The sequence below is a fragment of the Artemia franciscana genome, unplaced genomic scaffold, assembly GCF_032884065.1.
Source record: "Artemia franciscana unplaced genomic scaffold, ASM3288406v1 Scaffold_284, whole genome shotgun sequence".
NCBI lineage: Eukaryota > Metazoa > Arthropoda > Branchiopoda > Anostraca > Artemiidae > Artemia > Artemia franciscana.
In genome coordinates this window covers 99245-114356 of record NW_027063596.1, presented here as the reverse complement: position 1 = coordinate 114356, position 15112 = coordinate 99245, and the positions used below count along the sequence as shown (strand labels likewise).

The window sequence follows — 15112 nt, the reverse complement described above, 5'->3', positions numbered from 1 at the left end:
TAGAAAGAAACTGTAAGTAAGGAGAGGCTCGGGCCAATCGTATTCTAAGCTCTAAACACGGAATTGATAGTAACTGATAACAAAAATGAAATTGATTTAAATTAGGCGATATTCTTAGCAATAAACTTTTACAGTCACCCGACAAGGGTAATCACAGTCATTGATCCAAATCAGTATTGGTTCAAGTACTCCAAAGAAGTATTTAAGAATATGTAACAAGTACTCAGCCAAAATTGTAATTAAGTATCAGTTCTAAGCACTCAAAGTAAAATATACTTAAATACTCAGAACTTAAGAACGGAAAAACTCGGCTTGAAGGCTTTACTTACATGGTAAAAAATATGGTTGGGTTGTCAGGAGAAAAAATAACACTAATTGTTCCTTTATTTGCGGTGGAGAAGGGAAAATGAACTCCATTCTGGTACCACCAGGGCCGTATCCATAGGATAGAAGTTAGGGTTTGATCCCCCTCCCCTCAAAATCCTTCTCTGACTTAAAAATTCGTTTAAAAAATGCTTTAATCTTATTCGAGGCTGTTAGAAGAAGTTCATAGGAGGGTGTTCTTTATAAACATCCCTCCCCTAACAATTTTTTTTGGTAAAGCCTGTCCCAAACGAGACCATCATCAAAATTTTCCAAACGCTATAACGAACAGAAGCTTCATTGTAAGATTGCATAATGCATTTGTCTTTTTTAGTAATTCCATTAAAGTTACCTTGGATATTTTCATTTTGATACATTATCTTAATGCTCTGCTGCAAAGCGAAAATATTTTCATTGCAAAAAGTAAACAACATGTAGTTTATTAAAGCTGTATGGATAAGCTGCAACTCTCATATTTAGGAGTACAAGAGGGGTATCCAACCTAAGACAAGATCATGATTTTCCAGAGAAGTCTTTACTTCAGAATATTTCATATGGCTTAAAAAGGCATCTTTAAATATGACGAAAACACTAGTCTGAAGCTAGTTGAATGGTTCACATATTTAATAAATAAATGTAGCTTCAATACTTCTAAGTTGTGTTTGAATCACTTTTGAAGTTAACTGAAATCACTTTGGATGCTTAGTTTTGTGATATTCTAGCCTTGAAATAATAAAAAAAGAAAAATTATATATTCTATTTGGTTTCCACCAGCTCACTTGAGCAAAATCATTTGTGACAACAATATAACCATGGTTGGCTTAGAATCTCCCTAAAAGGCTTTAAACAGAAGGAATTTTAAAAACAATTATACTGATCAGCAAGAAGAACATTAAAATAACTCTCTAAACTTGGCACTTTTTAAGACAATTTTTAGCACAGCAAAGGCAAAACCTTAATGACCTCCTATGTCTTCTTAAAAAAAAAAACATTAAAATGTGTCAGATGTATTTTGATATAAGATGCCTCAAAGACTTTTAGTTAAATCTATGAAATGAAGGGCCAGGCAACCAATATCTGGATTTTTTGCCAGTGAAGCGTTCGATTGGCGATTCTCTGTTGACTTGCTCGGTCGACTTAAATAAAACGGCAGCAGAGAAAAAAGTCAACTTTTGAGCTAGCTTTCGCGAGTCGAATCAAACGCAAATCAGGAAACAGCTTTAAACGTCTGCTAGATCGAGAAAAGGCGGAGAATTTGAATATCTTTGGGCACATGACTTTGAGAAAAGTCATTTTTTGCCTCTGGACTGCAAGAAGGGCTTGTAGCCTACATTTTATTTTAACATTTTCACAGAAAAAATTGAGGTCAGGTTCCCCATCTGTAGATTAGGGGTAAGTTTATTATGGTTATTTAGGTACTTGGTTATTTAGACTTGAACACTGTTTTTTTTTGTCTAAATAGTAGAATGAAGGGTGAAATTCTACTTAATTGACTTCTTGCTATCTCAAAAATGTTTTAGGTTAGGAAAATAAAACTTTCAGGAATGGGTCTACAGGCTAAAGTACGTCCTGGGAAGTTATTTTAAAGTACCCACCTCTGCTCCTTCTCCCTCTAGAGGGCCCTGAAATTTGCCTACATGACACACATGCCTATTGAAATTTTGACAAAACAAAATTTTAGCTTAATTTTCAGTTACTAGTCTACTGTAGTAATAGTTCTGTTGGACTATAACCTTGATGATCATATTCACATGTTCCCATCTAACTCACTTGCTGGGATTCCCCATGCACCAAAACCAGCTCAAAACCAACCAACAACACATAGTTCCAATTTGGGTACTAGATCAACAGAGCCCTAAAGTCAATAGTTGAACACAGGCAGTTCCTTCTGTAGCCTAATTGTTTTCTAAAAAAGTCCCCATACATCATAAAAATGTCACAATCCCAAGATTATAGTATAAAATTGAGTTTACTCCTTTTTGAACTGATTTGGAAAAGATTGTACGTTCAAATCTCTAAATAAAGATTTGACAATTAAATATGATTTATAGTGAAAAAATATGACACATTTTGTGAAACAATATGGAATCTGAGGTGACACAGAAAGCACATTTTCAGAAAAAATATGACACACTTCTTAAAGCATGTTTAATGCAATTTCTATTTTTACTAGATACTTCAAGATGTCTTGCATCTTAAGCAGAACTCTTTATATTTCAGCCTTTCCTTACAGTGCTGTGGACAAATTTTCTTGTCAAACTCTATTTTGGCTACTTCTTGCTATCTTAGAAAGGGATTAGTTCAGGAAAAATGAAATTTCCAGTAATGAATCTAGGGCCAAAAGTAGGTAAAATTCTAGTTTAGCTACTTTTCACTATCTTGGAAAAGGAATGGGTTAGAAAAATAAAACTTTCAGTAATGAATCCAGGGCCAAAAACATACTCTGGGAAGGTACTTCCAAGCTTCTATGTTTACCCTTTTCTGATTTCCAAGTTTTAGAAATTTGCCTACTTAACAGGCCTATACCTAGAATATCAAAAGTTTGACAAAACAACATTTACCTTAATTTTCAATTATCCGTTTCTTTTACTCTTGTTTTAGTTCTTAAAATGTAAGTCCTTTTATTTCAGTAGAATTTTAAGCCATATCAATGGGTTTTTTTCAAAAATTCAGGAAATATATTTGCATATCTTTAAAACCTTATAAAGTGGAATTGAGGAATGTTGTTAAGCTGAAACCATTTTTTTTTGTACTTCATGTAAGCAGAGGATCTATTTTGCAAGGTTCCACTTTAATAACACAGAATTTTAAAGTTATCAAAGGTCAGGACCCTCTAGCAGGAGAAGGAGTAGAGGTAGGTAATTCAAAATACCTTCCCAGTACATACTTTAGTCTGTAGATTCATCCCTGAAAATTGCATTTTCTTAACCTAACCCCCTGGTGCTCTTTTCACATTGTATAAATTTTGAACAAATACCTGGCCCCTTATTTCACAGATTTAGCTAAAAGTCTTGGAAGTGTCAAAATACATCTGATATAATTTAATTGTTTTTCAGAGATGACACAGAGCAGCATTAAGGCTGGGCACCTGATTTGCTAAAAATTTGTCCCTTCTGTTGTAAAGCATTTTAGATAGATTCTAGGCCAACCATGGGCATATTGATGTTCCAAATGGTTTTGCTTAAATGAGTTTGCTTAAATGAGTTTTTGGAAAATAAATAGCAAATGTAAATTCACTTTTTTTGTTATTTTATGATTAGAATATCACAACACTGAGTATTCTCATTGCTGGTTTTTTCTTAAGTAAATACAGTCCCTGATGGAGTTTTGTTGATATCTGTCTTAAAATTAAATTTTCCAAATAAGATATATTGTTTGTGGGCCAGTAGAGAAAATGGTAGCAACCATAAATTGAGTTAGTTTTTTTTCAATATTTTCTTTATTCAAATAATTGTTGTTCTTTAGTCACATTTGTGTTCCTGGCTAAGTGGTTGGCACTCTGGATTGGGATTTCTTTGTCCAAGGGATGCAGGTTTAATTCCTGGCTTAGCCAGTTTATTTGGTTTTTACCAGCTAGGCATCCACCATGCTAGTTTGCATCTTAAGTAAATGCAATCCCTGCTGGAGCTTTCTTGACACCTGCCTTAAAACAGTTTGTCTAGTAAAATATAAAGTGTATAGAAGAGTAGTGAAAACGGCTGTAAGTCCCTCTTGGCTTTTTTTCAATATTTTCCTTTTTTAAATAGTTGTTTTACTATGGTCATATTGGTATTCCTGGCTAAGTGGAAAGCATTCTCAGTTAGAAATCCTTTGTCCATGGAGTACAGGTTTGGTTCCTGCATAGCCAGTTTATTTGTTTGGAATAGGGGCCAGTGATGCTACTCAGTAATCTCAGGCAGGTTTAAACCAGCTTTAAATGGGCACATGGAGGAATATGGGAAAGGTAAGGAGGGATTGTGTGCGAAAGTACAAGATTTCTGGCCCCCAGTCCCCCATTACGTCTTGGCCAAAGGGTCACAAAGTGGAAATTAGCACTGCCAGTTTAGACCTTGAGGTGTCAGTGCTGCATATTTACATACTTGAATATTGGTGCTCAGTTCACTCACATTTTATCTTCATTTATTTTCAAAATCATTAAGACTATCAGCCAGTAGTCTCAAAGCACAGTTAGTATTAAATAGTTTTTGAGGCCTTGCTGATTTTCCATGTATAAAAAATATTTATTGTTGTGTTTAATGTAGATGTTTTAAAGTAATTAATCAATAAGAATCCCTTTTAGTTTTATCAAGTTTTTGGGTCTTCTTCAAAAACTTTCAAGTTTTTAAACAACTTCAAAACATTTATTTAGGTCCTTTACCAGTGGCTGCCCTTTCTATTATACTTGGCAATCATTAAAATATATTCTGAAAATCATTGAAGTTTATTTTGGTCACCAAAAATTTCGATAATCTAATCTGTTTTACCATCTTAAGGTTGTTCACAAAGGTTTAAGAAAATATATAAGTACTGACTTAGCCACAGAAACCCTCGAAATATAATATAAAAATGTAAGCAAGATGGTCCTTACTTTGGCCAAATCCATGCAAGTATTAATGAGAGTAAGGGTCATGTGATTGTGTAGAATTGAGTGAGATGAGAAATGAAGTGTAGGTTTGATGGCAGATGGCTGGTGAATTTGATGAGGGATGAATGTTTTACAAGATTTAAAAGTTTTGGACAATTTCTCAGGTTGACAATGGAATGCAGAAGTAAAATTTTGTAATTTTTGTTCTTTGTTTCTGTTATGTTTATACAATGTTGAATATTGTAAAGTTAATTTGCTTTTTTGTTTTGAATTGTCATGGCCCTAGGGCTTTACAAAATATCTGTTTTGATCTAATTTTGAGATGTATTGCCACATTCTTGAGGTCCAAAAAGTAAGAACAGCTAGATATAACTTCTTGGAAAAACATAATGACATGCATAATAGGTCTATACTTTATAATGTTTTCAGCATTAAAACCACAGATAAAACTTTCATTTCAGGAATTAGACCAAATTTTTCTAAGATTTCGGATTGGAAAACTTACTGACAGAATATATATAAGGGATTAAGCTAACAGTTGCATTTGGAATTTTACTGTGAAAGTTTATTATGAATTAAAATCTAAAACAGTACTTTAAATCTAAGTTGAATGAAAAAGACAATTTTTGGATTTTTTTTTCCCTAGAAAAAAAATAATCAGATTTGTGATGCCTTTATATCTGAGGAAGTTGAGCCTTTTTTTCAACTGTACTAAGATAAAATCTGCTTTGCATTGATTAAAAGTCATAATGTAGTCAATTAGAAACGATCAATCCTTATATCTTTTGTATATTAGGACTCTCCCGACTAAAATCTGTGTTGTATCCAAGTTTTGATGACAGTATTGTACTTCTTATTATTTGCATTGACTCTGTTACAACATCTTTAATGGACTTGCCACAAATTCAAAAAATGGCCAATTCCATCATGGTCATTGAGGATTTTTTCTTTAAAAACGGTAAGTTTTGCATTTAAATTTCTGTTACAGAATAAATGAAACGCCACTTTGCTCTAAAAATAATTTTCCCCCTTTTTTCCTTGCTCATTAAGTGGTCTAGGAACACAAAATGTAACTGCAATTGTTTTTGTATCTAACAATTAAGAGCTGAGGGGTGATAAAAGTGACTTCTTTATGGTGCAAAAACCCATTAATTTCTAAGTTTCGTTAGACAATTAATCATGTGGTAGAGAAATTTTCATTAAATCATTTCTCTGTGCAGACATGACGAACGAAATATTTCTGCCTTGCAGGGTTAGTTATGAGGTTCAGATGAAAATATCTAATCTTTACACATGTAAGAGAGGAATAAAGTTTTTTGAATTCAACTGATAAACTTTGAGAGACTATATTTTGTATTATATGCTTTGTGAACTAATGCAGAAAACCTCAATTGATTGGTATTTTCAAATTTTAGTTGTCTATTTGCTTGTGATTGTTAAGCTGGTAAATGTTAAGTTTTTGTTTTTTTATTCAATACATTAGTCCTATCCTTAATTAAACTTATCCATCAACTCGGTCTATGTTATAGATTTCACGTTTTAATTCGTTTCACGGGAATGAATTTCATTGAGTGTTTCTGGTGTTCTTTTCTTTTATAAAACGTTGATTTTAAAAAGATTTATGAAAAAACCTCCATATACATCTGATTTTATGCATACCTTTATTATCTGTATATATTAATGTTTACACGTAACTAGAAAGAAAAATCAGATTTGTTACTAAGCATTATTTTTTAATAATGCTGTTATATTTTTCTATGTCTGTCTTATATAAATTTTGTTTTAGAAGTTGGAGATGCTTTACCAGGTGACAATGAGAAGCCGTTGCAATTTTCAAACCATCTTTTGTCACCAAAACGTGAAGACGATCCTTTGCCTAATTTACTTAGCATTTCAGGACCATGTAAATTTGAATACGACACCCAGGAATCCAAATGTTCTAACAATGAAGGTACATCTGAAACCATGTGTTTTTGTTGATTGAAATGCATTTATTATATTTTATTGGAAAAGAATAGGGCAAATAGACTTAATCTTATGATAGAACTTTTGTTTTATCTTATTCTAATGTGCAGATGTTTGCCAAACGGTTTTTGTAGTCTTTTATGAACAATTCCAAAGTTTTCACTTGAGATTGGTTTGGTGGGTTTTATTATTTTTCAATAAGCTGGATAATAAGCCTTAAAACTACATTTCTGTATAAATTATACAATTTATATTTATAGTGCATTTATTTCTTAATAAATTAAGACGTAAATCTGTCTTATATTTTGATTTCAAGTTGAATTTGAAATAAGCAGAAAATTGGCTGGTTTGATCTGAACTGCCTAGAAGCTAGACTGAACAGCCTATAAAGCTAGAAGAAAGCGAGGACAATTGAAACGAAGTCACGTTTTCCTCAGGTCGTAAAAATAATTGTTCAAATAGGGATAAATCCTTTCAATAGACAGTGAAAAACAACTACAAAAAAATACCGTATTTTTGCTGATGATGGTGTCGCTAAATGTGTGATCGAAATATTCCGTTTTTTGGGGAGGTCATTGCTTTTCACTGTTTATTAAAAGGATTTATCCCTATTTGAACTGTTGAAACTATTTGGATTTCTAAGACCTGAGGAAAACGTGACTCTCTTCGTTTTTTATTCAAATCAAAAACTTTGCGGCTTGAAGGCAAAAAAAAAATATATACATTCAACATATGATGTAAATCCTTTTAGTACTATCTCTTTTAGTTGCAATAATTCCTAATATATGTTGTAACATTTCCTATCCTTCACTTTTGGTTTGTTGAACCCCTTGGTATACTTTTTGATCGTTCGAAACTTTATTTTCCTTTTGTTTCATAAGAATAACTATTTTTAAAACTAAAATAAGTATCATCATGAGGGAGAGAAAAGGGATCAAAAATAAAATTAGTTATTAAAAGATATCGAAAGACATACTACTTTTTGACTCTGTGGACTTTTAAAACATTTTGAAAGATATTTTTTCGTTAATTTAGTTTATTCGTTTTTATGGCACTTGGTATCTACCAAGTGACAAATAGTGATCACAAACTCTGTCGGTCGGCCTGTCTGTCCCGGTTTTGCTACTTGAGGCACTTCCAGGTAACCTAGGACGATGAAATTTGGAAGAATATGGTTTCTCAGAGCTCTTATTTTAAATCTCGACCGGATCTCGTGACATTGGGGAGACTTGGGGTGGGGGGAACCTAAAATGTTGGAAAACGCTTAGAGTGGAAGGCTTGGAATTAAGCTTGATGGGAAAAATAAGCACAAGTCTTAGATACGTGATTGACATAACTGGAACGTATCTTCTCTTTTTGGGGGAGTTGGAGGGGGGGGGTTAATTCTGAAAAATTAGAAAAAATGAGTCATGTTTAATTTACAAAGGAGTGATCGGATCTTAATGAAGTTTGATATTTGGAAGGATAGCGTGTCTCAGCGCTCTTATGTGAAATCCCGACCAGATCCGGTGACATTTGGGGGAGTTGGGGGGCGCCTAAAACTTGGAAAACGCTTAGAGTGGAGGGATTGAGATGAAACTTGGTGGGAAAAATAATAAAAGTCCTAGATACGTGATTGATATAGCTGGAACGGATCTGCTCTCTTTGGGTAAGTTGGGGGGGGGGTAATTCTGAAAAATCAGAAAAAATGAGGTAGTTTTAACTTTCGAAGGAGTGATCGGATCTGAATGAAATTTGATGCTTGGAAGGATACCGTGTCTCAGAGCTATTATTAGTAATCCCGACCGGATCCGGTGACATTGGGGGAGTTAGGGGGGACATAAAATCTTGGAAAACGGTTAGAGTGGAGAGATCGGGATGAAACTTAGTGGGAAAAATAATCACAAGTCCTAGATACGTGATTAAAATAACTGGAACGGATCTGCTCTCTTTGGGGTGTTGGGAGGAGGGTTAATTCTGAAAAACTAGAAAAAATGTGGTATTTTTAACTTACTAAGGAGTGACATGAAATGTGAAATTTGATGTTTGGAAAGAAATCGTTTCTCAGAGCTCTTACCTTAAATCTCAACCGTATCCGCTAACATTGGGGGGCGTTGGTGGGGGGGGGGGTGAACCTAAAATTTTGGAAAACGCTTAGAGTGGAGAGATCGGGATGAAACTTGGTGGGGAAATTAAGCACAAGTCTTAGATACATGGTTGACATAACTTAAACGGATCCGCTCTCTTTGGGGGATTTGGGGGGGGGGTTAATTCTAAAAATCAGAAAAATTGAGTTATTTTTAACTTGCGAGAGAGTAGTTTGATTTTAATGAAATTCCATATTTAGAAGGACCTCGTAACTCAGATCTCTTATTTTAAATCCCGACTGGATCCAGTGTCATCGGGGGGAGGGGAAATCTTGGGGAACGCTTAAAGCCAAGAGATCAGGGCGAAAAATGTTGGAAAGAATAAGCACAAGTCCAACATACGTGAATGACATAACCGGACTGGATCCACTCTCTTTGATGGAGTTGGGGGAGGAGAGTAATTTGAAGAAATTAGAAAAAAATGAGGTATTTGTAACTTACGAACGGGTTATCAGGTCTTAATCAAATTTGATATTTAGAAGGATCTTGTGCTTTAGAACTCTCAGTTCAAATCCCGACCAGATCCGGTTACGTTGGGGGGAGTTGGAGGGGGAAACCGGAATTCTTGGAAAACGTGAAAATCGAAGTATCTTACGAATGGGTGATTGGATCTTAATGAAACTTGATATATAGAAGAATCTTATGTCTCAGATTCTCCATTTTCAAGTCGAATCGGGAAACCAGAAACTAATTCGAATCGGGAAATCTTGGAAAACGCTTAGAGTGGAGAGATTGGGTGAAACTTGATGGGAAGAATAAGCACAAGTTATAGATACGAGATTGAAATAATTGGAACGGATCCGGTCTGTTTGGGGGAGCTGGGGGTGGTTAATCTGAAATAACTAGAAAAATTGAGGCATTCTTAGCTTAAGAACGGGTGACTGGATCTTAATGAAATTTGATATTTAGAAGGAACTTATGTCTCAGAGCTTTTATTTCAAATCTCGACCAGATCTGTTGACATTGGGGGGAATTGAAGGGGGAAACTGTAAATCATGGAAAACGCTTATATATGTCGTAGTCCGGAGACATAACCGGACTGGATCCGCTCTTTGGGAGAGTTAGGGGGTGGGGTTCAGTGTTTTGTCGGGTTTGGCACTTCTGGACGTGCTAGGACGATGAAAATTGGTAGGTGTGTCAGGGAGATCTGTTGACATTGGAAGGAGTTTGAGGGGAAACCGGAAAACGCTTATAAATTTCGTAGATGCTTGATTGACGTAACTGGACTGGATCCACTCTCTTTGGGGAGTTAAAAGCGTGGGGTTAAGTGGTTTGGCGAGTTTAGTGCTTCTGGACGTGCTAGGACGATGAAAATCGGTAGGTGTGTCAGGGAGCTGCACAAATTGAATTGATAAAGTCGTTTTCCCCGATCCGGCCATCTGGGGGGCTGAAGGGATCTGAAAAATTAGAGAAAATGAGGTATTTTTAACTTATGAACTGGTGATCGGATCTCAATGAAATTTGATATTTAGAAGGATATCGTGTCTCAGAGCTCTCATTTTAAATCCCGACCGAATCTGATAACATTAGGGGGGGGAGTTGGGAGGGGGAAACCTAAAACTTGGAAAACACTTAGAGTGGAGGGATTGGGATGAAACTTAGTGGGAAAAATAAGCACAAGTCCTAGATACATGATTGACATAACCGGAATGGATCCGCTCTTTTTGGGGTAGTTGGAAGGGGGGGAGAGTTAATTCTAAAAATTAGAAAAAATGAGGTATTTTGAACTTACGAACGGGTGATCGGATCTCAATGAAATTTGATATTTAGAAGGATATCGTGTGTCAAAGCTCTTATTTTAAATCCCGACCGGATCTGGTGACATTGGGGGGATTTTGGGGTGGGAAACCTAAAATCATGGAAAACGCTTAGATTGGAGGTATCGGGATGAGACTTGGTGCGAAAAATAAGCAGAAGTCTTAGATACGTGATTTCCATAATTGGAACGGATCCGCTCTATTGGGGGGGGGGTTAATTCTGAAAAATAAAAAAATGCCGAATTTTTAACTTACGAAGGAGTCATCGGATCTTCATTTAACTTCATATTTAGAAGGACCTCATAACTCAGATCTCTTATTTTAAATCTCAAATGGATCAAGCGTAATTGGGGGGGGGGCAGTTGGGGGGACCGGAAATCGTAGAAAATACTTAAAGCGGTGAGATCAGGATGAAACTGGATGGGAAGAATAGAAACCTGTTTAAGATACGTCACTGACATAACTGGACCGAATCTGCTCTTTTTGGTGGAGTGGGGGGGTAATTTTGAAAATTGAGGTATTTGTAACTTACGAAAGGGTGACCAGATCTTAATGAAATTTGATATTTAGAAGGATCTTGTGCTTTAAAGCTCTAATTTTAAATTCCGACCAGATCCTGTGACATTGGGGGGAGTTGGAGGGGGAAACCGGAATTCTTGGAAAACGTGAAAATTGGGGTATTTTTATCTTACGAATAGGTGATCGGATCTTAATGAAATTTGATATTTAGAAGGAATTCATGTCTCATAGCTCTTATATCAAATCCCGACCAGATCTTTTGACATTGGAGTGAGTTGGAGGGGGAAATCTTGGAAAACACTTGGAGTGGAGGAATCTGGATGAAGCTTGGTGGATAGAATAAGCAAATGTCATTGATACATGATTGACAGAATCGTACTAGATTCGCTCTCTTTAGGGACTTGGGGGGAGGTGTTCAGTGATTTGGCGAGTTTGGTGCTTCTGGACGTGCTAGGACGATGAAAATTGGTAGGAGTGTCAGGGAGCTGCACAATTTGACTTGATAAAGTCGTTTTCCCAGATTCGACCATCTGCAGGGCTAAAGGGAGAGGAAAAATTAGAAAAAATTAAATATTTGTAACTTACGAGTGGGTGATCGGATCTTAATGAATTTTGATATTTAGAAGTACATCGTGACTCAGAGCTCTTATTTTAAATCCTGACTGGGATTAAGCCTCTTATTTTCCTTTTTAATTCAATATATTGATTCTTAGAATTTCGTTAGAGCTCATACCATATGAGCTCTTGGCTCTTGGCTCTTCTTGCCTCGTCACAAGTGCCATATGAGCTCTTAGCTCTTCTTCTCTTTTTTTTTTACTCTGTAGACTTTTATAGGTCAATTTACGTCACTCATTTTAGGTCACTTTTTACCATACATGTCTGGACTACACTTACAGGGACATACATCACTAGTTGTTTCAAAGAATTCCTCTACAAACGGTTTTTCAAATGGATTTGCATCAGAATCTGAAGGAATAGGTTTAGAAAATCAGAAAACAGGTTTGAAAAATCCCCTACAAAGTAAAAAGTATAGAAAATTGGAAAGATGTCAAAGAACTTGTAAAGACAAAAAGACTTATAAATGTGAGGTATGTGACAAGATCTTTTGTCGAGTTCACGATTTGAACCGGCACCAAAGAGTGCATACAGGTGAGAAACCGTTTAAGTGTAATGTTTGTGACAAAAACTTTTCTCAAGCAGGTAATTTGAAGACCCATCAAAGAATGCACACGGGTGAAAACTCGAAAAAAATGCACACGGGTAAAAAATGTGATGTATGTGACAAGACCTTTTTTAACACAGCAAGTTTGAAAACACATCAAAGAATTCATACTGGTGAGAAGCCGTTTAAATGCGATGTATGTAAAAAATGTTTTTCTGAACTGGGTAGTTTGAACAGGCACCAAAGAGTTCATACGGGTGATAAACCGTTTAAATGTAATGTATGTCACAAGACGTTTTCTCACGCTCCAACTTTGAAGATACATCAGAGAATGCATACAGGTAATAAACCGTTTAAATGTGATTCGTGTGACAAGATGTTTTCTCACGCTACAAACTTGAAGACACATAAAAGAATTCATACGGGTGAGAAACCATTTAAGTGTGATGTTTGTGACCAAACCTTTTCTCAAGCAGCACATTTAAACACCCATCAAAGAACGCATACTGGTGAAAAGTCATCTAAATGCGATGTTTGTCACAAGACCTTTTCCCACGCATTAAATTTGAACACCCATCAAAGAATGGATACGAGTGAGAAATTGTCCAAGTGTGATGTTTGTGATAAAACTTTTTCTCGAGCGCCTTTTTTAAACACACTAAAGAGTGGATACAGATGACAAAACCATTTAAAGATGATATATGTGGCAACCTTTTCTTAGAAAGCAAATTTCAATAGCCATCTAAGAATGTAAACAGGTGAGAAGCCGTTTCCTTAGCTGTGAAAAATAGTGATAATTATTTGGCTGATGGTAACAAATGTAATTTATGTAATAAATGGTTGTCTACATAAAGGTTTTTGAATGAGCTTCAAAGAGTTCATACAGTTTAGAAGCTGTTTAAAAGATGATTTATCCATGACGCACCTGCCTTGACCAGACTTTTTTAACACGCGGATACATTAAAATTCATGAAGGTAAATGTTACCTATCAAAAGTAACGAGCCTGAGAAAATTTTGCCAAATTTTGGAAAAAGGGGGAAAACAACCTGAAAACATCAACTGATGAAAATCACACCATAAGATTTAGCATATCCGAGAACCCTATTTTAGATGTTTCAAGTTACCATATAGAAAAAATGCGGAATTTGAATTTTTTGCCAGAAGCAACATCTCAAAATGCATATTTTTTTTTTAGGGTTGATTGTATCGAACCAGTGATCCTCGAATATCGAGACGAGACGGAAATTAAAAATCTAGTGCCCTTTTTGAGTGACCAAAATATTGGCGGCACCTAGCCCCTTTCTCCGCGCCCTTTGCCCAAAAGACTGCCAATAAAAACTGTGAGATATCATTTTGTTCAGCATAGTCGAAAGATTTAGGAACTATGTCTTAAAGGATAATTGAACCCCCACAGCCCCCGGAAGAAGGGCTACAAGCTATAAACATTGTCCATTATTTACATATAATATTCGCTATTGGGACGTTTACAGATGTTTTTCGATGGGATTTTTCTGGCCGGGGGGGGGGGGGGGTTACGTGTGAGGATAGTTCTGTGGGGAAACTTTTCGTTTTGGAAGGGATTTCTCCATGGAGGAGAGCTGGAATTCTCGGCTTTATTTAACAAAACAATCACTAATTAAATGAAAAATATGTTTATTCGAACTGAAAGTAAGGAGATACATTAAAATAAATAGAAATTATTGTCTGCAATTGAACTACACACTAAAGTTACACACTTACACACTAAAGGTATTGAACTACACACTAAAGTTTTCCTCGCTCTTTACGCTAAAGTTTTTATAGACCTGTTAAAAAAGCTTAAAAAAAACTGTTAAAAAAAACTTTTCTAATCAAACGGCCCTTTTCTTGCATAAGTTATTCTTCTACAACAAAAGAGTGCTGTATTGAGGAGTACATCACTAAAAAGTGATGTATTGAGGAGGAGACAATCCGCCCTCATATGCTTAATAATTTTAACTCATTTTAAGTTTTAATGTTCCTCCTTACTTTCAGTTTAAAAAAACTTTTTTTTTACTTAATGATGCCATGAAATCGACTGAAGATTTCTCCAATACTTGATTCATAGAATAATAAATGCAAAAATTAAACTTATTTTACAAAAACCTTGTAAAAATCCAAATTGAAAATTTATTTTAAGTTGTTTTAAAAGGTGTTCTTATTGTTGTAGTTTGATTGACGTTTGAGCGAATGAACTGTTCATTATATGTGTGATCCTCTATTAAATATTGAGCTTGAAGTGGAGCCAAGCACTTTGAGTATCACATAGATATATATTTGGCACAGGCCATGCCAACGCTTAAAAATATCATGGGGTTTGAATAACTGATTTAAAAGCCGTTTTTCATACATACGTACTTTTTAAAAATTCCATCATCTGCAAGTGCCATATGGCACTTTTGCGCCATTTCTCAAAATGTTGGGCTAGCGGGCAACCAAAACATCCTTGATAGATCTTTGATAGCTCATATAAATGCTATTTCTCATGTCTACATTTTCCTGTAAATTTCACCATCTGCAAGTGCCAAATGACACTAAAAGATGGGCACTTTTGGTGTCAGGTCTCAAGGGGAAAAGCTAGCACTAGTTGGCTAACAAAACTTCTTAGAGAGATTTTCAATGGCTCATTTAATAGCT

The 15112-nt window shown here is 35.4% G+C and overlaps 1 protein-coding gene across 1 annotated transcript in view; it reads left to right on the top strand.

Moving 5' to 3' along the window:
• The window catches only part of LOC136043023 (zinc finger protein 816-like), a 54287-nt gene extending 40978 nt beyond the window's left edge, over nt 1-13309 (top strand). Inside the window, exons 6-9 of the mRNA XM_065727910.1 lie at nt 3829-3955; nt 5724-5885; nt 6714-6878; nt 12153-13309. Of these exons, the coding sequence (XP_065583982.1) occupies nt 3829-3955; nt 5724-5885; nt 6714-6878; nt 12153-13135 (1437 nt within the window). The 3' untranslated portion in view covers nt 13136-13309. The remainder of the gene's footprint in view (nt 1-3828; nt 3956-5723; nt 5886-6713; nt 6879-12152) is intronic.
• The last annotated feature ends 1803 nt before the right edge of the window (nt 13310-15112 follow it).